The sequence below is a fragment of the Amblyraja radiata genome, chromosome 25 (genome assembly GCF_010909765.2).
Source record: "Amblyraja radiata isolate CabotCenter1 chromosome 25, sAmbRad1.1.pri, whole genome shotgun sequence".
Classification (NCBI taxonomy): domain Eukaryota; kingdom Metazoa; phylum Chordata; class Chondrichthyes; order Rajiformes; family Rajidae; genus Amblyraja; species Amblyraja radiata.
In genome coordinates, this window is record NC_045980.1 from 30686770 (window position 1) to 30711092 (window position 24323).

The 24323-nt window shown below is 40.7% G+C and overlaps 1 protein-coding gene across 6 annotated transcripts in view; it reads left to right on the forward strand.

The window, feature by feature from the left end:
- The window catches only part of hectd4 (HECT domain E3 ubiquitin protein ligase 4), a 180089-nt gene that overhangs the window by 88267 nt on the left and 67499 nt on the right, over positions 1-24323 (forward strand). For all 6 annotated transcript variants that reach the window (XM_033043699.1, XM_033043705.1, XM_033043702.1 and 3 more), the window contains 11 exons: positions 773-877; positions 1774-1862; positions 4043-4218; positions 5870-6005; positions 8694-8835; positions 9192-9358; positions 13193-13339; positions 16415-16599; positions 18068-18221; positions 19083-19363; positions 22791-22980. In XM_033043699.1, the coding sequence (XP_032899590.1) occupies positions 773-877; positions 1774-1862; positions 4043-4218; positions 5870-6005; positions 8694-8835; positions 9192-9358; positions 13193-13339; positions 16415-16599; positions 18068-18221; positions 19083-19363; positions 22791-22980 (1772 nt within the window). The remainder of the gene's footprint in view (positions 1-772; positions 878-1773; positions 1863-4042; positions 4219-5869; positions 6006-8693; positions 8836-9191; positions 9359-13192; positions 13340-16414; positions 16600-18067; positions 18222-19082; positions 19364-22790; positions 22981-24323) is intronic.

Consider the following 24323-nt stretch of genomic DNA (forward strand, 5'->3'; position numbering starts at 1 on the left):
TTGTACGCTTGTTTTTGATGCTTTTAGAATGTTGGCTCTGCTAGGTTTGGAGAAGGAGAATGTATTACCGAATCCCACGGTTGTAGATATGGTTGGCGGGAATCTTCATTTGTTCTCCTATGCCTTCCTAAACTGAACTCGTAATAAGAACATTTGTGAACAATAATTTAAGGCGGCAAGGTGGCGGAGTGGTCGAGTTGCTGCCTTGCAGTGCCAGAGACCTGGTTCGATCCTGACTGCGGGTGCTCCGAATTCCACCAGGTGCTCCGATTTCCTCCCACTCTCCAAAGACGTACAGGTTTGTAGGCTAATTGGCTTGGTGAAATTGTAAATTGTCCCTGGTGTGTGTAGGATAGTGTTAGTGTGCGAGGATCGCTGGTCGGCGAGGACTCTGTGTGTCAAAGGGCCTGTTTCCACGCTGTATCTCTAAACTAAACAAAACTAAAAAATGTTGTTTGTGATGGAAGTCCATCAACTAATGTTACAATTTAATTTTAAAAATGTCTTTGTGACATTTTTTAGTGATAGCAATAATATTAAACAACTGGGCAATGATCAATTACCTTTCTTTTGATCTGGTTCTACTTTAAAAGCTGATACTTAGTGTCTCACCTTGATTACCTGTCTGTTATTGAATAACTAACCTGTAGATGAAGAGCCTTATTCCTACACAGAGAAAACCTCTTACTTCTTCTCTTGAGCACAGATGTTTCCTTATTTCAGGTATTATTTCAAGTATTCCAAAATAATTGTTGGTTTCACTGTGTTGCAGAGTGTAGCAGAGCTTGAGCAGAAGTGGCAGAATGAGATCGAAGATAGCCAGCAAGGAAAACTGGAAAACAACATACCATTCTTCCATGACTATCACTTCAACGAGGTTAGTATTTGAATATATAAGATGAAAGTAACTATTGTTCATAATCTACTAACATTTTAGTGATGGGCCTTAATGTGATCAGTAGGGAGTTAATCCACATTGTTACTTAATCACCGTTAAAAAAATGTGTGTTGTTTGTGTTTTTCATCTTGAATGTCAGTGTGTGAGATGAATAGTTTCTTGGTGGTTGTTGATCTGCCTTTATTGTTGGGAGATGTGATAATGTAAATGGTAAGCTGTTTTCATGATACCTGTTCACTTCAATAAGCAATAGATTATTATTTTGTAGCATTTTATGTGCTCCAAAGCGTTCTGGTTCTGTGCTGCTCTCAGATTGGTTGGGTTTAAACTTCATTTAGCTTGTTCAAAATGACAACCTATTTTAGAACAACAAATAGCATGAGTTCAATAAGGAACTGCAGATGCTGGAAAATCGAAGGTACACAAAATGCTGGAGAAACTCAGCGGGTGCAGCAGCATCTATGGAGCGAAGGAAATAGGCAACGTTTCGGGCCGAAACCCTTCTTCAGACCTTTCTTCAAAATAGCATGAGTTAACTGTTAAATTGTTTTTGATGATGTTTGAATAAAGAATATTGATCAGGATGGCAGAGGTACATTAAGTCATGCTATGAAATCCACTTCTTTGCTCCTATTTAACACGCAATCTGCGAAATGAGACTTCTGAGGTACATCTCATCAATAATTACCTCATATCAACTTCTGTTTTGTACTCCAGTCCCAGTGTGAGATGAAGGTGAAATTCTTATATTAGCTATTCCTGATGATGAACTAGTGGGACCAATGATTGGGTATAACATACCGGCAGTCAATTATATTGATTAGAATTGATTAATTGATCCTAAAATATAATTTTAATAGTATTATTTTCTCTAGAGCAAAATGAAGGAATTAGAATTGATGTGCTCCCTGAAGGAGATGCCATTTGACTCTAATGATTTGGAGAATGTGGTCCTTTTGTTAAGGTAAGATGTTAGTTGCTCTGCTGCTTGTGACTAAAGGGTTTGGAAGGGGTGCAATATCCTTCACGGTGAATGGCTAAGCAAATGTCAGTTGATGAATTGTTCCAAGATATGTGGCCACACAACACCATGCAGGTTGGCAGCCAGAATCCTGAAATCACAAAAGTAATAGGCATTGCCACCTGAAAGAAAGCTGTTAAGATAACTAGAATGAAAAATAATACCTTTGTACAGAATTGTATTGGTTTCATTTTCATTTGATAAAATGTAAAAACCATTTTTGGAATCTGATCATTTTGGTGTTTTTTTTTAAATGTAAAGAATGCACAGCCATGCTTCACAAAGTACGAACACTTCTCTACATCGTAACTTTATTGAAAAAATAACCCTAATTTTATCCTAAAACAACATTTCATTTATTCAGTTTTCATTTGAGATATGAGAGCCAGAGAGATCATTTAGTGGCTTTGTGCAATTGAACTTTGTGCAATTTGAGTCAAAATCAAGTTCCATATCCGCCTGAAATAATGGAAGAACATCCAAAGATCTTCACAGGAGCATTATCAAAACAAAATATGTTGAGGCACATAAGAGACATGGGGTAACATTTATCATCAAAACACGATACGATACGATAGAACTTTTATTTATCCCAGGAGGGAAATTGATCAAATGTGCGTAGCATTTATTGAGAAACTAATAAAAGGTAAGCCAAAGGGCCGGCTGACTGGGATAGATTCATGATCATAAATTTTGTACAGCACCACACTATAATAACAATGGTTGAATTGGATTATGTCTTGAGTGCAATATAAGTGTTTGTTAAGTTTATAAGGAAATTATATATTTGCAGAACACCAGATGAGTTCCAAGAAAAAATCTAAACTAATGATGGCCGTCTTTCCAAAAATTATCAACAAAAATAATTAACTTGCATTCTTGAGTAGATTCAGAACCAATATTATTGCTTAAATTGCTGCATGTATATGATACGATAGAACTTTATTTATCCCAGGAGGGAAATTAATCTGCCAACAGTTATAAAACACAAAAAACATGAAATTAAAGTGATGAATGGAAAGGATAGGGATGTGCAAATATTTGGGGGGGTGGGGGGGTGGAGTCAGTCTACCCCACGACAGAAGGGGGAGGAGTTATATAGTTTAATAGTCACAGGGAAGAAGGATCTCCTGTGGCGTTCTGTACTGCATCTTGGTGGAACCAGTCTGTTGCTGAAGGTGAGCTGTATTGTCTAGGATGCTCCGCAGTTTGAAGAGCATCCTCCTCTCCAGGACCACCTCCCATGAATCCAACTCCGTCCCCAGGGCGCCCCAAGTAGGTTTCTGGATCATCTTAAAAAAGGGAAGAGATGGTGAGAAAGGTGTAATGGAGGAATCTTAGACCATCGTCTTGACAGCTGCGTGCATGACTGCCTACGGTTGGATTATTACATTAGGAGTGTTAGAATTGGAGGAATGCAGATATATCAAACCACTGTGGAAGTGTAGGAGGTTGGAGACAATGAAGGGGTGAGATCAAGGAGGAATTTGGAACAGGAATGAAAGTTGAGGATTTTCTTATCGAGGAGCCAATGTAGAGTAGCAACCCAAGAGGGCAGTGTTAGTTGGGTAACGTTGTGTGATTGTGCACAGGAGAGTGATGGTTGGACAAGATTTAGTGCAAGATAAAAATGATCTTGGTTTTGTTAAGATTTGGATTACCTTGGGTTTATCAAAATTTGGATGATATTGAGTTTTTTAAAATATGTATGAGGGAGGCCAGCCAAGAGCACATTAGAACAATCAAGTTGCGAAGGAGCAGAGCTGTGGATAAAGATTTCAGCAGCTGGTGTGCTCGGGTGCGGATGGAATTTGGTCATTTTAATGTTGTTGGAATAACTGGCCTTCGGGTCAAAATCAAAACACGACTCATGGACAAAAAACAAAAGCCTACAAATGTCTGTAGAATGACTAGGTTTAAAACTATGTTACTGTCCCATTATCCTGTTCCAAGAAATGGGCCTCTTTGGGACTTGAGACAATAGTTTGTTTGACTGGTATCACTGTATGGCATGATTTTTATGCAGTTGACTTTATACTCATGCCACTAAGTTTCACTTGGAATATAATTATTGATGCTGCTTATTTTTACCTGCTCTTTTGTAAAACTTTGCTTTTGTGCAGGGAGAAATTTGGTCAGGAGGTGAATTCATTGGCACCGAAGTCTTCGCACCCTTTATCAAAAACAAAATCTTTGGTTAAAAGCTTGATGAATCGAGCTGAGCTACTGTTGCATGTTACAATAGCAGCACAGTCCGGTCTGACGAGGAGTATTTCGGGAACCCCTGCTGATACACCAGGTACCGAAAGAAAAACAAGAAATGATGTAAATACTCAGTACAACAGCTGTGGAGGGAGAAATTGTTTCAGGTCAATGATCTTCTGTCAGAACTAGATAAAGATGCAAGAGGTTCGTTAACCAAGCACAGAAGAAGAAAAAAGGGGCATAAAAGAGATAATATGCCAAAATGACTGATAGTGCAATGCCAAAGGAACGATAATGGGGCAAGCAGTGAGAAACAAGGTTGGCTTAGAGAAGGAGCAAATGGCAAAAGCAGAATCATTACCAATAGCTTCTTCCCCGTAAAAATTAAGTACAAATCTGAAATTGTTGAGCTAACGTTTAAGTGCCAAGGGCTGTGAAATGTCCAATTTAGGATGCAATGCTGTTGTAAGTACTTAATTATATCAGTTTTTGTGGTGAAGGAAGGCAACATGAAAATGGGAGTGGGATAGAGAATTATAATGATAGGCTGCCAGAAACAGTTTAGTTTGCAGATTAGTGCTGGTTCTTCACAAATAAATCACCCAGTCTGCATTTGGTTGTAGCAGTTTGGAGGAAATTGAACTGTGACCAGCAAATTGCTGTTCCACCGTGGAGCTTTGAGGTCCTCGAGACTAGGAAGGAAGGAGATAAAAGACAGATGCTGCATATCCTGCCTTTAACAAGTTGATGTGCTGAGACGTGGACCTGGTGTTGGAGATGATTGAAAAGTGGACCTGTTGTCTTGGTGGGAAAGGTCATCGTACGTGAGAGGTTGTAAAGTAGTAGCACTGATTTATTGACAGTCGAGGATGATGTAGCAGAAAGTCAAGACAGAAGGAATGCTTTCATGGTTCTGGGAGAGTCTAGATTTGGTTTTGTGCTCTGTCATCATGAAATAGAATCCTTGATATAGGAAAAAGGAAGGTGACATTGTCAAAACAGATAAGTGAGGACTGAGAAAATGGGAGAAATAATAATATTGTTTCAGTACATTGGGTGGGATGAGGTCTTGTCAAAGTGGCTGTAGAACTCAATGGACGTAGTCATGTCCTTTTTGCAGCTCCTTTGAATCTGGGATAGGATGACTTTCAGTCTGGTTTTGCATGTTCTGGTTCTGGGCTTGTGAAGTCAATGTGGGAATTTGAGGCACTCCCACAGATAAGGAAAGAGGTGGAATCAAGTCCATGGCGCTGTTAGAAACTTCCGTTACCCACTGTTTAGATTTTGACAATCAGTCGGAAAGATACATGTTGTCAAAAGTGTATACTTATGGCGGTGCAGCAGTCAAGCTGTTGCCTTACAGCGCCAGAGACGCGGGTTCGATCCTGACAATGGGTGCTTGACTATACGGAGTTTGTACGTTCTCCCCGTGACCTGTGTGGGTTTCTCCGTGATCTTTGGTTTCCCCCCCACACTCCAAAGACAGTTTGTAGATCAATTCGCTTGGCATAATTGTAAAATTGTCCCTAGTGTGTAGGGTAGTGTTAATGTGCGGGGATCGTTGGTCGGTGCGGACTCAGTGGGCCGAAGATCCTGTTTCCGCGCTGTATCTCTAAAACTAAAGCTAAAAAGCAGTGCTGAATAAATCAGTGCATGATGTATTGTTCCAGCTGATAAGTACAAAAATCATGTAACTTGTGCAAATGTGTTTTATTTTTTTGACACATCAATGTTTATTTTATCAGCGTGCAAATCATCTTCTGAAACCAAGGTGATTTCTCACACTGTTCGCCAACCAGTCTTCCTGCGCAGTATGTCAGCACCCTCTGACCTGGAAATGATTGCAAATGAAGATTTAGAATTCACTCGAGCCAATCAGAGGTAAATAATTAAATTAATTTCAACAAGTCTACTTGGGTTAATCATATGTCTCATTTTGGTAATAATTGTACTGTGTTTTCTTCAATTGAAAATTTTCTGATTAAAGGTTATAGAGTCATAGAGTGATACCGTGTGGAAACAGGCCCTTCGGCCCAACTCGCCCACACCGCCAACAATGTCTCAGCTACACTAGTCCCACTTTCCTGTGCTTGGTCCATATCCCTCCAAACCTGTCCTATCCATGTACCTGTCTAACTGTTTCTTAAACGATGGGATAGTCCCAGCCTCCATAACCTCTTCTGGCAGCTTGTTTCATGCACCCACCACCCTTTGTGTGAAAAAGTTACCCCTCTGATTCCTATTAAGTCTTTTCCCCTTCACCTTGAACCTATGTCCTCTGGTCCTTGATTCCCCAACTCTGGGCAAAAGCCTCTGTGCATCTCGCTGACCTATTCCTCTCATGATTTTGTATACCTCCATAACATCTCCCCTCATCCCTCCTGCGCTCCATGGAATAGGGACCCAGCCTACTCAACCTCTCCTTATAGCTCACACTCTCTAGTCCTGGCAACATCCTTGTAAATCTTTTCTGAACCCTTTCAAGCTAGACAATATCTTTCCTATAACATGGAGCCCAGAACTAAACACAATATTCTGAATGCGGTCTCACCAATGTCTTATACAACTACAACATGACCTCCCAACTTCTATACTCAATACTCTGACTGATGAAGGCCAAAGTGCCAAAAGCCTTTTTGACCGCCTTATCTGCCTGCGACTCGACCTTCAAGGAACCATGCACCTGTACTCCTAGATCCCTCTGGTCTACAACACTACCCAGAGGCCTACCATTTACTTTGTAGGTCCTGCCCTTGTTCGACATCCCAAAATGCAACACCTCACACTTTTCTGTATTAAATTCCATCAACCATTCCTCTGCCCACCTGGCCAATCAATCCAGATCCTGCTGCAATCGCTCACAACCATCCTCGTTATCTGCAAAACCACTAACATTCGTATCACCAGCAAACCTGCTAATCTTGCCCTGTATGTTCTCATCCAAATCATTGATATAGATGACAAACAGTAACAGGCCCAACACCAAACCCTGAGGCACATCACTAGTCACAGGCCTCCAGTCCAAGAAGCAGCCTTCCACCATCACTCCCTGCTTCCTTCCATGGAGCCAATTTGCTATCCATTCAATTTGTTTTTCAAAACGTTGGTGTCATCGACGAGGCCAGCATTTATTACCCATCCATTCCAATTGTTTGAGATAAGATGGTGAACCTCTTTGAACTGGTGTAGCCTTTCTGGGGAAAGCCCATACATTGTTATTGTTTAGGGATTTAGAACCAGCACCAATTAAGTAACAGTGATGTGTTTTCAAGGAAGAATGGTGTGCAGTTTGGAGAGGTGCTTGCAGATATTGCTGTTTCCATGTACCCACTGTCCTCATTTTGGTGGTAGAGATCGCAGAGCTGTTTGAATATCCTTGTCGAGTAATTGAAGTGTGTAGATGATGTAAGCCGCTACACTATGTCTCAGTGATGGTGGGTCCCACCAAAAGGGCTACTTTGGCCTGGATGATTGTTCAGCTTGTTGAGTGTTGTTCGAGCTGCATTAATCTATGAAAAGAATATTACATTGTGCTCCTGATGCGATTTGTAAATGGTGGAGTTTTAGAGCTGTTGTAGGCAAGTCATTTACCATGTGATACCCACCCTTGGTTATAACATTGATGTGATTTCCTCAGTCAATTTACCACTCAATGGTGACCCACAGAATGCTGGTGGAAGTGGACATGGTTATGGTGAAGCCATTGAATCTTAAGGGTAGGAGGTTCAACTCATGGTGGAGATGGTCATTGCCTGACACTTTTGTCGCATGAATACTACTTGCCACTTATCTGAATACTGCCTTGGTCTTGTTGCTTACAGGCATAGACCAGTTCATTTGTGAATGGAACAGGAATTGTACTGCCATCAGTGAGCATCCCCAAATGCAGATGTGATGATTGCTTTACAGAGCACAGCCATTCAGTCTACAATGTTGACCACAAACATAATTTCCTTTAATCTCAATTCTCCATCCATGCCCACTCTGACACTTGGCTTTGGCTCTCACACTCTTCCAACTAAGCACAGCATAAACTCGGAATTTATTATTTTTCCCTGTCGAATTGGCTAAATATTTCCAAATTTTTATTTTGGATTTCCAGAATGTACTTTAAAAAAAATTGATGTTGAATAGGCACACAGTTTTGATGAACATATTTTAAAAAGCATATTGACTTCTCAGAATCGTATTGTTTTAAAAAGCATATTGACTTCTCAGAATCGTATTGTTTTAATATCAGAGGGCCCACACTTCTATCATTGGGAAGAAGACATAGGAATATGAAAACTGACCATCATGTTCAAAGATAGCTTCTTCCCAACAACCGTCAGACTCTTGAACACTACTCAACACTAACCTCAACAATGGACTGTCTTTGGTTGCACATGGACTTTGGGTTGTTTTGCATTAGTTTGGGGTTATTAATTTATTGAATGTTATCTGTGTGCATTGCATTTGCAGATCTGTTAAACTGCTGCATGTAATGAATTTCATTGTTCCGTTATCAGTATATATGACAATTAAACACACTTGACATGAAAGATGTATGAGAGATTGTCTGTCTTGTAGGAGGCGCCATGGGAATAGTCATCGGAGCAGTTCCTTTACTCTGCTTCAATCCTTAACTATTGAGGATAGTCGTGACAAACCAACGTACAGTGTGCTGCTTGGACAGCTCTTCGCTTTCATTGGGACCAATCCAGACCAAGCTGTAAGTGTTAATATTTCGCGATGATTCACTCTCCTTGCTGTTTTATTGTAAAAAATCTTTAGTTAAGAAGCAGGTTGACTATTTAATTTGAATATTTTGTTTTAGCTAGTTTATTAAGTATAATTTAGCCTACATAAGCTTGCTGTGTGGTCAATTTTTGGAATTTTTGATCAAGTATTGGAGAAATAATTATTTAATGGAAGATTCACCTCATTTTTCACCTTGCATCAAAATCAGTTTAATTTAACATATCTTTGGGGTGACTTCAAAAGGGTCACTTAATTTTAATCATAACTTTTTTTGTTTTGAGAGTTATGTCAATAGCTTTTTAAAAGTTATGACTTTATTTTGTTTAGGTGTCAAGCAGCAGTTTTCTTTTAGCTGCTCAGACCCGGTGGCGGCGCGGTAACACAAGGAAACAAGCCCTTGTACATATGCGTGAATTGTTGACAGCAGCGGTCCGTGTCGGTGGCGTCACACATCTAGTGGGCCCTGTGACCACTGTCCTTCAAGGTGGACCACGGTAAGATGTGAAACTTATGAAAAATGCTTTTCCATAATGGCGACTGAGGCATAACAGTAGGTTGACATTTCCTTGTAGTTTAGGACGACAGATGGCACAATAGGCTAAGTGTTCGGCTGGCAACCGGAAGGTAGCTGGTTCGAATCCCGCTTGGAGTGTATACTGTCGTTGTGTCCTTGGGCAAGACACTTCACCCACCTTTGCCTGTGTGTGTCCTTGGGCAAGACACTTCACCCACCTTTGCCTGTCTGTATGGAAGTAATTGTGTGAAGCACTTTGGGGTCAATGCAAGTTGACTAAAAATGTGCTATATAAATAAAGACATTATTATTATTATTTATTATTATGAATTCCGAACACCTAAGAACTATCCCCTTTCCATGATTTTACAATTCTGTGAGAGATTCTAATTTAGGTGAATGGAGCTTGTCATTGTGTTCGCTACCAATAAAGGACTCAACTCCAACTGCAGGCAGAGTAAGGCAGAAAAATAAAGTGTTGATTTGTTGTGAATACCAGTTGTCTTTGATGCTGATGTAAGCCCAGTGGCATTTGGACTGAAGCTACTTCCCTAATGTCATGATTGTTGTTCATTCTGTCCACATTTTCACCTCCCCTTTTCTATCTCCTTTGCTTTATACACAATTAGGCATCGTCCTGCCACTGCCAAATGTAAAGAAAATTAAATGTCAATATTACTGCTCCATAATTGTCCATGGTTGGCACATTGCCACCAAAGTGATTATATTTCTCTTTATTTAGTTTAGTTTATTTCCCAGTCCAATCCAATGTATTGGGTTTCATTTAGAGCATTTTTCCTGATAAAAATTAATGGTATCTTAATGACGTGTAGACGTTGATAATAATGCTAGGCGGCTCTCAAGTAATGACCTATTTCCTGCAGATTACAAGAAGGCAATGTTAATTTTTAAATAATGTTTTTTCTTCAGTCGGAGAAGCTATAAAGTGATAGATGCAGTAATTACAGGACAATCAGTCTAACCTTGCTTTCGGAAAGATATTGAAAAATAAATTCTGCTGATCGGTATTAATCATTTACCCAAGTATTCTTCAGAAGACAATTTAACAGAATACATGCAAAGGTCACTGAAATTGCATTCGGTGACTTCATGCTAACCTGGTGAAGTCAATGAAAATAATAAATTTGGTACAGTCAGCTTGAATGTTGTCAAGGGTTGTGATATGACAAACCGCTCAAAAAATGTTTAAAAATGCATGAATCCAAAGATATTGACTATTTGGATGTAAAATGACTGACGGGCAGGAAGCAAAAGATGATACTTAACAGGTTATTGTGAGCAGAAGGATTAATAGTGGGGCTTTGTAGGACTCCAGTAGTTGGTCCTTTGATTTTAATGAGTTAAATATAAGAGCCATGCAAAATGCGGATTGCAGAAAAGCATCGATGGACTGGATCGATGAATAATAAAACCTAATCTGGGGAAGTATCCTGTGATGCAATTAGTGAGGGCTAACTAGGCAAAAGAAGTTGAGTGGAACTGAGTGAGCACAAACCACAAAAGTGTCGGGAATTTGTGAATTATTGTCAAGAGGAAAGATAAGTTATATAACCATATAACCATATAACAATTACAGCACGGAAACAGGCCATCACGACCCTTCTAGTCCGTGCCGAACACGTATTCTCCCCTAGTCCCATATACCTGCGCTCAGACCATAACCCTCCATTCCTTTCCCGTCCATATAACTATCCAATTTACTTTTAAATGATAAAAACGAACCTGCCTCCACCACCTTCACTGGAAGATCATTCCACACAGCCACCACTCTCTGAGTAAAGAAGTTCCCCCTCATGTTACCCCTAAACTTCTGTCCCTTAATTCTCAAGTCATGTCCCCTTGTTTGAATCTTCCCTACTCTCAGTGGGAAAAGCTTATCCACGTCAACTCTGTCTATCCCTCTCATCATTTTAAAGACCTCTATCAAGTCCCCCCTTAACCTTCTGCGCTCCAAAGAATAAAGCCCTAACTTGTTCAACCTTTCTCTGTAACTTAGTTGCTGAAACCCAGGCAACATTCTAGTAAATCTCCTCTGTACTCTCTCTATTTTGTTGACATCCTTCCTATAATTAGGCGACCAAAATTGTACACCATACTCCAGAATTGGCCTCACCAATGCCTTGTACAATTTTAACATTACATCCCAACTTCTATACTCAATGCTCTGATTTATAAAGGCCAGCACACCAAAAGCTTTCTTTACCACCCTATCTACATGAGATTCCACTTTCAGGGACCTGTGCACAGTTATTCCCAGATCCCTCTGTTCACCTGCATTCTTCAATTCCCTACCATTTACCATGTACGTCCTATTTTGATTTGTCCTGCCAAGATGTAGCACCTCACACTTATCAGCATTAAACTCCATCTGCCATCTTTCAGCCCACTCTTCCAACTGGCATAAATCTCTCTGTAGACTTTGAAAATCTACTTCATTATCCACAACCCCACCTATCTTAGTATCATCTGCATAAGTTAGGTTGGGTTACTTTCTTTGTAATGGAGGATACTGAGGTTCTTTCCTGCACATTTTGTCCGCTCCATTGTGAAATCTCCTCACGGTATGTCTACTTTGAAGAAGTTCCCCTCCTCTCTCTGACGAGAGTTTAGCAAGGAAGAAGGATCTCAACCCGAAACATCATCCATTCCTTCTCTCCAGTGATGCTGCCTGTCCTGCTGAGTTACTCCAGCATTTTGTGTCTACCTTCGATTTAAAGCAGCATCTGCAGTTCTTTCCTACACATACTGAGGGAGATTTAGTTAAGGGTCTTAGATGAAATGAGCCAGAGGTTCCTTTCTTCCTTAGCAGGCAGGTAAATAACCAAGGAATATAGATTGGTGGTAGTTGGTTAAGGGGAATAGTTTTTACCCTGAGGCTAGTGATTATGTCGAACCAGCTGCCTAAATGTTGTTTTCGGTGGAAATCTCTTCCTGTTTTTGAGAAGAACTTGGGTAGGGGTTCAAAGTAATGCAACCTGCAAGGTTACAGACCAAGAAATAGACAGCAAGATTTGGCCGTGGTTTTTTTGAATAGCATCCAACATTTGGCAAATTGGCTTAATTTATTTCTGTAAATTTCTAATTCTAAAATGTCTATGAAATCTTGTTAACCAATATATATTAACTTCTAAAATTAATTTTATTCTAATTTAACGACTTGTTCTTTTCAGTGTCATTAATCGCAAATTCTAATTATCCAGTCGATTGTAATTCTAAATTTGTAAATTCTAATTATTGCTCGTGTGGATTAAAAAAAAACCCCCAACATTTTTTAATCCAGTCAAGTGTGTAAGCCAATGCAGGCTGCGAAAATTGCACGATCCAAGATCCCGCCAATGGAAGGCACAATGGCACAGCGGTAGAGTTGCTGCCTTATAGCGCCTGAGTCCCGGTTCTATCTGTACGTTCTCCCCATGACCTACGTGTGTTTTCTCTGGGTGCTCCGGTTTCCTCCCACACTCTAAAGACGTTTCGGTTTGTAGGTTAATTGGCTTTGCTAAATTTGTAAACTGTCCCTCGTGTGTGTGCGGGGAACGCTGGTCCGTGTGGTCTCAGTGGGCTGAAGGACTTGTTTCCCTACGGTATCTCTAAACTAAATTTAAAAAAAAGATAATGAATGAGAAGTTTTAAAAACAGATAAATAATTACTTGCCTATGTTTATGCACAACCTGAAGAATGTTGCATTTACTTCAATATATGGGTTTAATTTGGATGCTAATATGGAAAAAAAGATATTTGGCAAGTTGAACAATGTAGTTTCTCTTTGGTAAATATGTGTTTCTCTTCTCTCAGGATTGAAGAGCTGACATGTGGTGGGATGGTTGAACAGGTTCAGGAAGCTTTTGGCGAGACCATGACGTCGGTTGTTTCTCTTTGTGCTCGATATCCAATAGCTTGCGCCAACAGTATTGGCCTTCTTTGTACCATACCATACACCAGGTAGGGAAAGATCATTCTCATGGTATTTCAGTGATTTGCCTGCTGGTCTGTTGGTAAAACCTATGTTATACTCTGTGCACTTAAAAAAAAAAATTGAAATAATATGGTGACATTGACTGTGTCTGTCTGTCGGTCTTATAGGCTGGAATGCATCTTTGTTGGGAAAGAAGGAGTTTTTAAAATGGTTTTGTTTCTCTCCTCACCATCAAGAAGTGGAAAGTACTCGCAGACTTCATTATTATTAAGAGTGGCATAATTTGTTCATATGCCTCTGATGCTTATTATCTGCAAAGGCATATCACACCCAAATGTATCTTCTATCATTCCTCAGTTTGCAATGAATTCCCATTATTCATGGAGCCCACCTTTTAACCCCTTGAGACTTTTATCATGAATTTTTGATCATCCAGCTTCTTACCCAATCCCATGATAACTGAGTCTGAAGAACCTGAAACATCACCTCCAGAGAATCTGCTGACCTGCTGAGTTGCACCAGCACTTTATGTTGCATGCAAGATTCCAGCATCTGCCATTTCTCGAATGCTAACTAATGTATATCTCAAGTACTGATACCACATCTTCTCCCAAATAACTACTTTTCACCTCTGTGACCTTGAAAATTATCAACATATCTCCAAGGTTTAGTTGATCTCCATTCTTAGAGTGTGATGTTGCTTCCTGAATCCATGACTTTAAATCCATTTTTCAGTTCTCTTCAATCTGTCCCAAACATATTACCAAAATGTTAGAGCAAACCCTAGAAATCCTTTTGGCCGTGATACGTTATCTGTGCTCGCCCCTCTGCAAGCTTTGACACACATCATCGTTCAATGTTTCTTTTAACTATTTCAGTGAGACAGCTCATGCTCTTAATCATCTAAACATAACCTGGTAATTTTCAGCAGTAGTTTATCTTTCCGTCTGTGCAATGTTACCAAAAGCAATTCCACCAAAAGTCTGTACCTCACATCTCCACATGAATATGCAGGGAATGGAGGGATATGGATCACCTGCAGACAGATGAGATTAGTTTTAACTCGGCTGTGTGCTGGGCACAGACAACGTGGACTGAATGGCCTGTTCTTGTGCTGCACTGTTCATTTCTATGTCACTCTTCCCTTATCTGCATGAAGCCACTAGCTGATATCACCCAAAACCAGTGCCAGGTTTTACAAATATACTTCCAATGCTAATGTGTATCTTGCAAACATTTTTCATGATTTCTCCATTACAATGTTATGAGACTCCTGTCCATTCCTGAATGAGCTAAAGAAGGATCGTCTTTGCCTCAAACCTTAAATGTATTTATCTCCTTCCCTGGCCAATATCTTTATCTCAAGTACTCCGTTAGAATCTTCGGCATCTATTCCAAATCTGGCCTGAATTTCACGTATTTGAGGATATTTTTTTTTAAATGGGTCATCTATGTTTATAACCTTAATAAACAGTTTTAATCAAACAGCAATTTTTCAATTATTTATGCTTCAAATACATTAGTGAATGTTATTGTCTTGAAATGTTTACTCTGTGGAAGAATTTACAGATATGAATACTTCCCATTTCTGCAACTGGTTCATTTTGAAACTAAACAGTGCATACAGTTTTTTTTGGGTGACACACAAGCAGTAGGCAACAGTTTTGTAGTGAATGCCACTCTGGAAATAAGTGAATGACAAACAAAAAAAAATGGAAACAGGCAGCATTTTAACTGAATGATACTGAATTTATAAATCATCTACATTTGACAGATTCTGTAAAGATCTGATACTATCTTATGATTGTTTTCGCTTAACAAGGCTAATTGCTTCTTTGTTAAAGCTATAGGGCTAAGGTATACTGCAGGCTATTTAATCCAACTGTAAAAAACATCCTTTGCTTGTTGAGCTAGAAAACAATGCAGCACTTATTTCCACTCTGTAAGGTCGCTGATCTGAAATTCTTGTGTGCTCACAGAAGTAGAACTACCAAATATTTCCTGCACTCCCCACTCCCCACTTTTTCAAAATCTAGTCACGAAACTAGTAAAATTGTAGCCATTATGTGTGGTTTGGGTGGCATGAGCTGCGTACAATCTGAATTATTTGAAGGTTAACTGCATCCCACTCTCTGAATTTATAGAACTGACAAGTTGCACATGTCTTAAATGTCAATTTTTAACTATTTGTGCAACTGACATGTGATACCTGAATGTTCAATGAACATTTAGTTTGATTATTTTCACAAATCCATATATATGATCAAATGATGTCCTTGACTTCCAGAAATAGCCAGCTGGTACAGAGTTCATTGCAGAGCAGAGCGGAATTTAATCTCTCCGTTGTCCTGTTGACATTCTGCTGCAATATAATTTAAGCTGTTAGCATACGTTTGCCATATTTGATTTTATTTGTGATCATTCACAATCTTTTCTAAACCTTCAGCATTCACTCAGCTGTTTCATGAAAATTGAACCACAACCTGCATTTATACTGTAACACTCATAGTAATTCCAGTTGTTTTATGCAAGAGGACAGTCTGAAGAAGGGTCTCGACCTGAAACATCACCTATTCCTTCATTCCATAGATGCTGCCTCACCCACTGAGCTCTCCAGCCTTTTTGCCTACCTGCAAGAAGACATCAGCTGACGATTCCATTTTGGATGTCTATCCAGTTAATTCTTTTGGAAGATGCATGCATGTCAGGCGAGGAAACGGGTTGTTGATGAGGTCTTTCACAATGAGCTTGCAACGTGTGAATATCTGCAATATGATTGATTAGCCAACTTGAAAGGAAATGGCACCAACAAAAATTAAAAAACTGCAATTATCCTTTTAAGCCACATGCAGCTTGGGAAACAGACAGGGACTATGATGTAAAGGTAGACACAAAGTGCTGGAGTAACTCAGCAGGTCAGGCAGCATCTCTGGAGGAAAAGGATAGGTGATGTTTCAGGTCGGGACCCTTCAATTACGTATTTGGCAGTGCGGCTGCTGTTGGAGCTATTGGAAGAATTTTATCTTTTGTTATTCCTTTTATATTCCAGATGTATGTTGTAGATCCTGATTTTTCTTTTTGATTTTTTTTGTGATGCTTAGAAGTGAAGAGAAATGCCTGGTGCGAAGTGGCTTAGTTCAGCTCATGGACAGACTATGCAGCCTGACAAATCAACGGGAAAGTAGCTCAAGTGAAAAACAAACAAGGAAACAGAAAGTAGCTACCATGGCCTGGGCTGCCTTCCAGGTACTTGCTAATCGCTGTGTAGAGTGGGAGAAAGAAGAAGGTGAGTTTCCTTCCAAAACGCAGTTTTTAATCTCCTTGCTCACGACTTTGTATTTCTTATAATCTTCATGCTCTTTAAAGACAAATTTAGTGATCCTCATTAGTTCCTCATTTACCTTATCCACGCTCTTTCACTTCAATTTGTAACCTGTACTATTAAGAATGATAGTCCTTCATTTAGATTCAATTAAAACAAAAATGTAAACATTCCTTCTGATTCATTAAAAGGATTGTGCGCAGTTAACTAGAAGTATTTTAGTTGACAATTATGATAGTAATTAATTATCTGATAGACTAGGTGTCAATTCGCTTTAAAATTTTCACTTCTCTGTGGCATTCTTCTGTAGCAGAGACTTGTAGGGTGGTGCAGTGGCCACAGTGACTGGTGGTCACAGCGCCAGAGACCCGAGTTTGATCCTGACTATGGGTGCAGTCTGCAGTGTTTGTATGTTCTCCCTGTGGCTAAGTGGGTTTTCTCTGGATACTCCATTTTTCTCCCACACTCCATAGGTGTGCAAGTTTGTTGGTTAATTGGCTTCTGTAAATTGTCCTTTGTGTGCAGAATGGGATAGCATAAAACTAGTCTATGTGATTGATATTTTAGAATTGTACTCGTGTACGAGTGATTGTTGGTCAATGCGGACTCGGTGAGCCGAAAGGCCCGTTTCCACGCTGCAACTCTAAGGTCAGGTCGGGGGGAGTTCCCCCCCGCCACGGGTACCATGTAATCCCATGCTACTTGCTCCATGGTCGGCGACTAAACCGTCTTCCCCCGCCTGGTTTGCCAGGTGAGGAGGGGGCTGTGGACCCCCCAGCAGGACTATAAACAAGACCTGTCGAAGGGCGGATGAGCTTCTGGCGAGCCAACGGCCATCCACTCTTCAGTATAAGTTGTGATTACTGTGGTACATGGCATTGTAAGAAATGACAATAAAGCACACAAAATCCTATACTTCCAGTGGTTATCTGCAGGAAGTGAAGGACAGAGATGTGTGGTGCGTCCCTGAACGTTCCCGTCAGAACCCCGCACCACTGTGTCGCTAATGTTTTCAATGATGATGAATGAATGAATCTCTAAACTAAATTAAACACTAAATATAGACACAAAAAGCTGGAGTAACTCAGACAGACTGGAGAGAAGGAATGGATGACGTTTTGGGTCGAGACCCTTCTTTCAGACTTGTTAGGGAAAAGGGAAACGAGAAATATAGACGATGATGTAGAGAGATAATAAATGAAAGATATGCCAAAAATTAAAGACTAGTTTGTTACTATTGCATGTTTCATAATAGGTAGAATTGTTTCCCTGGATTCAAAGGTCAATTTCCTGTGTCCTGCATGCCTTGAGAAAATTGTTTGTGTTCAGTTGCTTTATTTTACATCAGCCGGTTTCTATTCGAGTTTGCGCTGCTGTAGTTGGTATTTTTAATGTATGTTTTATTTCCACCAACAACCCCGACACCCTCCAGGTGTATCAACCAATGCAGTGCACTCTGGGTTAGCCCGTCAAGTGTCAAGCCTGTTGACTAATCATCTTGCCCGTGCCACTGAAAGCTGTGGAAATCAAGCAGCAGGGAATGATGCGCTACAAGATGTACTCAGCCTTCTCAATGATCTTTCTAGGTAAGCACATTTGATTGTTGCTGTATTTAGTAGGGTTGATGTACCATTTAAAACACAATTTCCAAAAACTCAATCATCTATGCCGTGCAGTAGGGTTATAATATAATTTCCGAAATGGATTGCATGAGTCAAAATGAGTGTTGTGGTTGCAGTTGAAATGAATCTTATTAATATAATCTGAATAGATCTTTTGTCATGCACTCAGTTATGAAAGTGAATGTATATCGTGACAAAAGGACAAAAGTGCTGGAGTAACTCAGCGGGTCAGGCAGCTTCTCTGGAGAACATGGATAGGTGACGTTTCGGGTCGGGACCATTCTTTTTCGTTGTCAAATTCACCTCTAACTTTCACCCTCCCCTCAAATTCATTTGGTCTGAAGAAGGGTCCCGACGCAAAACGTCACTTACCCATATTCTCCAGAGATGCTGCCTTTACCCGCTGAGTTACTCCAGCACTTTGTCTCCTTTTATGTCAATCAGCACCTCCATTTCCTTGTTTCTGAATAGATATTGTGTTTGTTTTATCTTCTCTTGTGTTTTACATTTGGGTCCTGAAGACCTGTTGTTCTTATTGTACTTTTCTAATGCAAATAAGAAGATATATTGTTTATTGCAGCTTGCAGGTGATTAGCATATTTGGTAAATAAGTTATTGCTTTCATTTAATGTTTAAAGTTTGTTTTTCATATTAATTCAATGTTGCTAAAAGTGAAAAAATTAGCATGTCAAGTGCTGATGTGCCAACTTGTGTTTTTAGCAGAGATTATCTTGTACGTTTTATGCTTATCTTAATGTTTGGAAACTATTGAAACAAATTATTGCTCAACTAGTCATGAATCTTCAATTTTGGTGATCTTGTTAGAAGTCAAATTGGTAAAGCAATCCTCAGCCAGCCTGCGTGTGTATCCAAGCTACTTTCATTGTTGTTGGACCAGCGACCATCCCCCAAGCTGGTGCTCATCATCCTTCAATTGTGCCGTGCTGCCTTGCCTCTCATGAGTGTGGAAGATTGTGGGAATGTGGAACTGCCTCCCTGGAGCTACTCCGTACCTTCCCTGGAAAATGATCAAGATGATCCTGGTGATCCAGCTTCAAATATTGCATCGCTCCTTTTAGCAAAACTTGCCGATTACGTCGTACCAGGTAAGTTAACTGATAGTGATAGTGTACAGATAAATGTAAACGTGTGGGAGGAAACCGGAGAACGTACGGACACAGGGAGAACGTACAAGCGTACAAACTCCATACAGACAGCACTTGTAGAGCCCGGGTCTCTGCCACTGCCAAAAGATGACCTCAAGAGTAAAACATTCCCAAGAAATAGTGATCAAAGGATGACAGAATTCTGTTTCAGAGTAGGAAATGTGGATCAGAGAACACTGTGTACAGAATACATAGAATAACAGTGGAATAAGGATTGAATTGACAGAATATTCAGAATAATTAGGTGGATTATTAGGAATTACAAAAAGCAAGCAGTGGCAGACAATTAATTCATAACTCTCAGCAGAATATTTATTCTTGTAAGGAGGAAAGGCTCTAACAGATGGATGGACAACCATTATTAACAAAAGAAATTGGAGGGGATTAAATTGAAAGAGAAAAATAATAAGCAAATATTAGTTGTGGACCCAAATACTGGGATTAATTCAATAAAGGGGGCAAAAAGTTAGTAAAGAGAGAAAAACTAAACTGAGGGCAAACATAAAGGAGTATATAAACACACAACAGGAATTTTAAAAGTATGTAAAAAAGTAAGAGAGAAGCCCAAGTGAGATTAGATCTCTTAGACTAAAGTCTGGGAAATTCTTGTGTGGAACAAGAAATGGCATAAAAATTAAAACAGACATTTTACATCATCCTTGACAGTGGAAAATACAATGAATATCCCTTAATGAAGAACCAAGTTGTGGAGGGGATTAAATACCATCTCCATCCTGGAGAGGTAACATTACCATTACCCATTACCACACAGCTAAGTGCCCCAGTCTGGATGATTTGCATTTTAGGATCCTAATAAAAAAAAGTGAATGCATTCCTTATAATCTTCCAAACCACTGGATGGGTTGCATCGTACAGAGAAAGGGCTGCTGATTGGATCCAGTGAGTCCAGCTAGTAGGATGGGCCAAAGGGCCTGCTTCTATGCTTTGGCTCTACCATCTTGTATGATTCTAACTATGAGTAGATAATTCTTGCATGAACTGCTAGTATATATCCTATGAACTGCTAGTTCCTGATGAGTTCTAGGTTAACAAGATTAATAAGGGTCAGGATTGCCATGCGGTTTCTGTGCGTTATTATCATTGCCTTCACTCAGACGCAACCTTGATCTGTTTTTAATTACGATTGTGCATTCAGCCGTATGTTTGCAGACATATATTTCGAAACTCTTGAAATCTCGAGTGTTGCTAAAATGAATCTTTTTTTGTTTTCTTCCTCCTCTCCCAGGATATTGTGAATATTGGTTCTTTTAGTATCACCATTTATTCATTGTAATCATTGTTCTTCTCAGAGTTAGATAGTTCAATATTGCATTAGGAGCTTCATAATTGAAGCCTATTCTGTACTTGGGGCTTTGTCTGCTCATACAGATTTTACAAATGCAGGTCAGGCGCATGCATGGTGTCGTTTCTGCTCATGGCTCAGTAACTGTGCTGAAGCAAGCTAGTTCAACAATTCTATTTTGTTTCCAGTCATACAGCGTGGAAATAGGCCCTTCGGTACTTGCCTCAACCACCCCTGGCTGCTCATTTCATACATCCACCCAGGGCCGGCCTTAAGCCGATTGGACCAATTGCTCCCAATTGGGCCCCGCGCCTAAGGGGGCCCCGCGCTAGAGTAATCCAAAGATCCTAGAGCTCTGCTCTAATCTACTCTCGGCTCGGGTAGATCTACCCCGGGTGGAGGGGGAGAGAGGGGTGGAGAGAGAGTAGAGGGGCGGAGGGGGAAGAAAGTGGTAGACGGGGAGGGGGGAGTGAGGGGGAATGGAGATGGGGGAGGTGGGTCGTTCCCACACAGTCCCGGGGCGGCGCTCCCGCCCCTTCCAGTCGCCGTGCTTCACGTACACAGCCCCAGCTCCACCCCTCTCTCTCCCCGGGGAGATGCGGTGAACAATACAGGGAGGGCCGGGCCAGGGATTGGAGCAATGTTTACAACCCTCGGCCTCAGCTCACACCCGTTTGCCCAGACCCCGGCATCCGCTCCCGCCGCCGGCCCTCTCCCTCCTTTCTCTCCTTCCCTTCCCTCCCTCCCCTCCCTCCCTTCCCTTCTTCCCTCCCTCCCTTCTCTCCTTCCCTTCCCTTCCCTTCTTCCCTCCTCTCCTTTCCTCCCTTCCTCTCTCTCTTTTCCCTTCTCTTCTTCCCTCCCTCCCTTCTTTCTCTCCTTCCCTCCCTCCCCTCTTTCTCTACTTCCCTCACTCCCTTCTCTCCTTCCTCCCTTCTCTCCCTCCCTCCCTTCTCTCCTTCCCTCCTGCACACACACATCACACACAGACAACTAACATACATACAACTAAGAGACACACACACACACACAACTTTTTTTTCATTTCACAGTCACTAAAACAAGTGGTATTGTAACTATGTACTTTTCAGAGGTGATCTACACATTTTGTTTGTTACTTGTAGGCTTACATGTATGCAATTTTATCTTAGAATGTAGCTTAGATCTGTTTGGTCCATTAACTCGAAGGCACTTTTTAAGCATTAAGCTTTTTGATTTAAGCACATTTTGATTACTTTCCATTCTACCATAGAGATATAAAGTCTATAATAAACTTTATTTGTATTTCTATGATTCTACAGACCTTGGCTGGGAACCTGGGGCTCACCAAAATTGTTCCCAATTTGGCCCCGCACCTCCTAAGACCGGCCATGCATCCACCATCCATTGTGTTAAAAAAAAAAGTTTCCCCTCAGGATCCTATTAAATTGCTCCCCCCCCTCCACCATGGTTAGGACAGGCTTAGAGGGATATGGACCAAATGCGGGCAGGTGGGACTGGTGTAGCTGGGATATGTTGGCAGGTGTGGGCAAGTTGGGCCAAAGGATTGTTTCCAAGCTGTATCACTCTATGACTGTAAACCTATATCCTCTGGTTCTCCATTCCCTTACTCTGGGCAAAAGACTGGGTGTTTACCCAATCTATACCTCTCATGATTTTGTACACATCCATAAGATCACCTTAGGAATAAAGTCCTAGCATGCTTAACCTCTCCCTATAGCCTCGGCCTTCAAGTCTTGGCAACATCCTCGTATATCTTCTCTGCACCCTTTCCTGCTTGACAACATCTTTCCTATAATATGGTGATCAAAACTGAACACAATTGAGATTCAGGCTCAGTATAGTGTTAACTATTAACTATGCAAACTATTTCTTGTTGGAAATTAATGCTGACGACAACAAAAATAAAATGTATTCAATTTCCCATATAGTGGGGGCATGAATGTTGTAAACTGAGGAAATTGAATACATTTTATTTTTTGGGTATGGCAACCTGGCACAATAACAGGGTGATTTGCATTGAACAGAGCTATATGGTTCAGAATCTGAACATTTAAAACTTTGCAGGGTGTCAAACCGTGCTGTCTCCTAGCACATCAGAAGCTGGTGGTGCTTTTGCAAAATCAAGCCAAAAGAACGCGATGAAAACAGACAAAGATGGTGGAGAAGAAAGTGAGGCAATAGATGGTAAACTGTCGATCTTGATTCATAAACGAGAAGATCAATCGTCCCATGAAGTTCTTCAGCCATTACTAAGGTAAGTACAAAGGTCTTCTCATTTTTCACTATTCTATCTCGCTCAGAGCTGCCAAGTTTTGTCAGAGCATTTCAGTATTCTCGTACCTGAAAATCATTATTTTGCTGAGGAAATCAGTATTTTTACATGGTGCCATTTTGCTAAAAATAAAAAAAACATTTGATGTGCGGCCATACCCATGTAAGAGTACAAGAATGCATAACTTGTTTATTGTGTATTTAAAATACAGTTTATTTGTGTATTATATGTCATAGCTGCTTTCTTGCATTTGACCAGAGGTTTATCATTGAAAGTAATTTGGTAGCAACGTTTCCCCATGGCCTGGGGAAACGTTAAGAGGCTGGAATCTCTCTATATCTTGTTCTTTATCACCAACGAGAGTTTAGTTCAGTCTGAAGAAGGGTCTCGACCTGAAACGTCACCCATTCCTTATCTCCAGAGTCGCTACCTGTCCCGCTGAGTTTCTCCAGCAACAGCAAACTTGGTCAGGATCAAACCCAGGTCTCTGGTGCTGTAAGACAACAACTCTGCCGTCTTCAGACTGAACTGGACTCCCGTACTTGTGAGAGTACTTGTGATTGTCTGAAAAAGGGTCTCGACCCAAAACGTCACCCATTCCTTCTCTCCAGAGTTGCTGCCTGTCCCGCTGAGTTACGCCAGCCTTTTGTGTCTATCTTCAATTTCAGTTAAATAAAAAACAGTGCTGGAGGAACTCAGCGGGCTATGCGGCATCTGTGGAGGGAATGGATTAGGAGTTGTTTTGGGCCAGGGTTCTTCTTCAATAAGAAGGAAATGGTTCCGGGAATGCTTAGGTGAGAGGGTGAGAGAGAGGGAGTGATAGGCTCTGGGCCGAGCATCAAAAAAGTATAAAATATAATTGAGAAGGAACTCGTCAGTGCCAAAAGTTGCACATTAATTAATTAAACTAATTAGAAAAAGAGATCGAAAAAGTGATCGCCATCTAGTGTCCAATGCCCATATTACACCATGGGGAGCCTATTTCTGTGTTGCAGTCTATTTAATATATATATATATATCTTGTGAATATGACTGTAATCATATGTAATTATTTATAATTATATTATATAAAATTACATAATTGTGAGTGTTTTTTGAATGAGACAGCCGCAGAGGTCCGGCTCCTGAACCCACCTAATTAATGGGCGAGGGCAGTTCCTGTGGGTTCCCCCGTTTACTGAAACCCACTGACTGCCAGTGTGCAGAGTGGGGGTCACGGCCATAGTGGGACTGGGGCAGTGCCAGGCTGGGGGAAGGCTAAGGCATCTTACACTGACAGGAAAATGCCTAACCTTAACCCTACCCCTAACTCCCCCCCCCCCCCC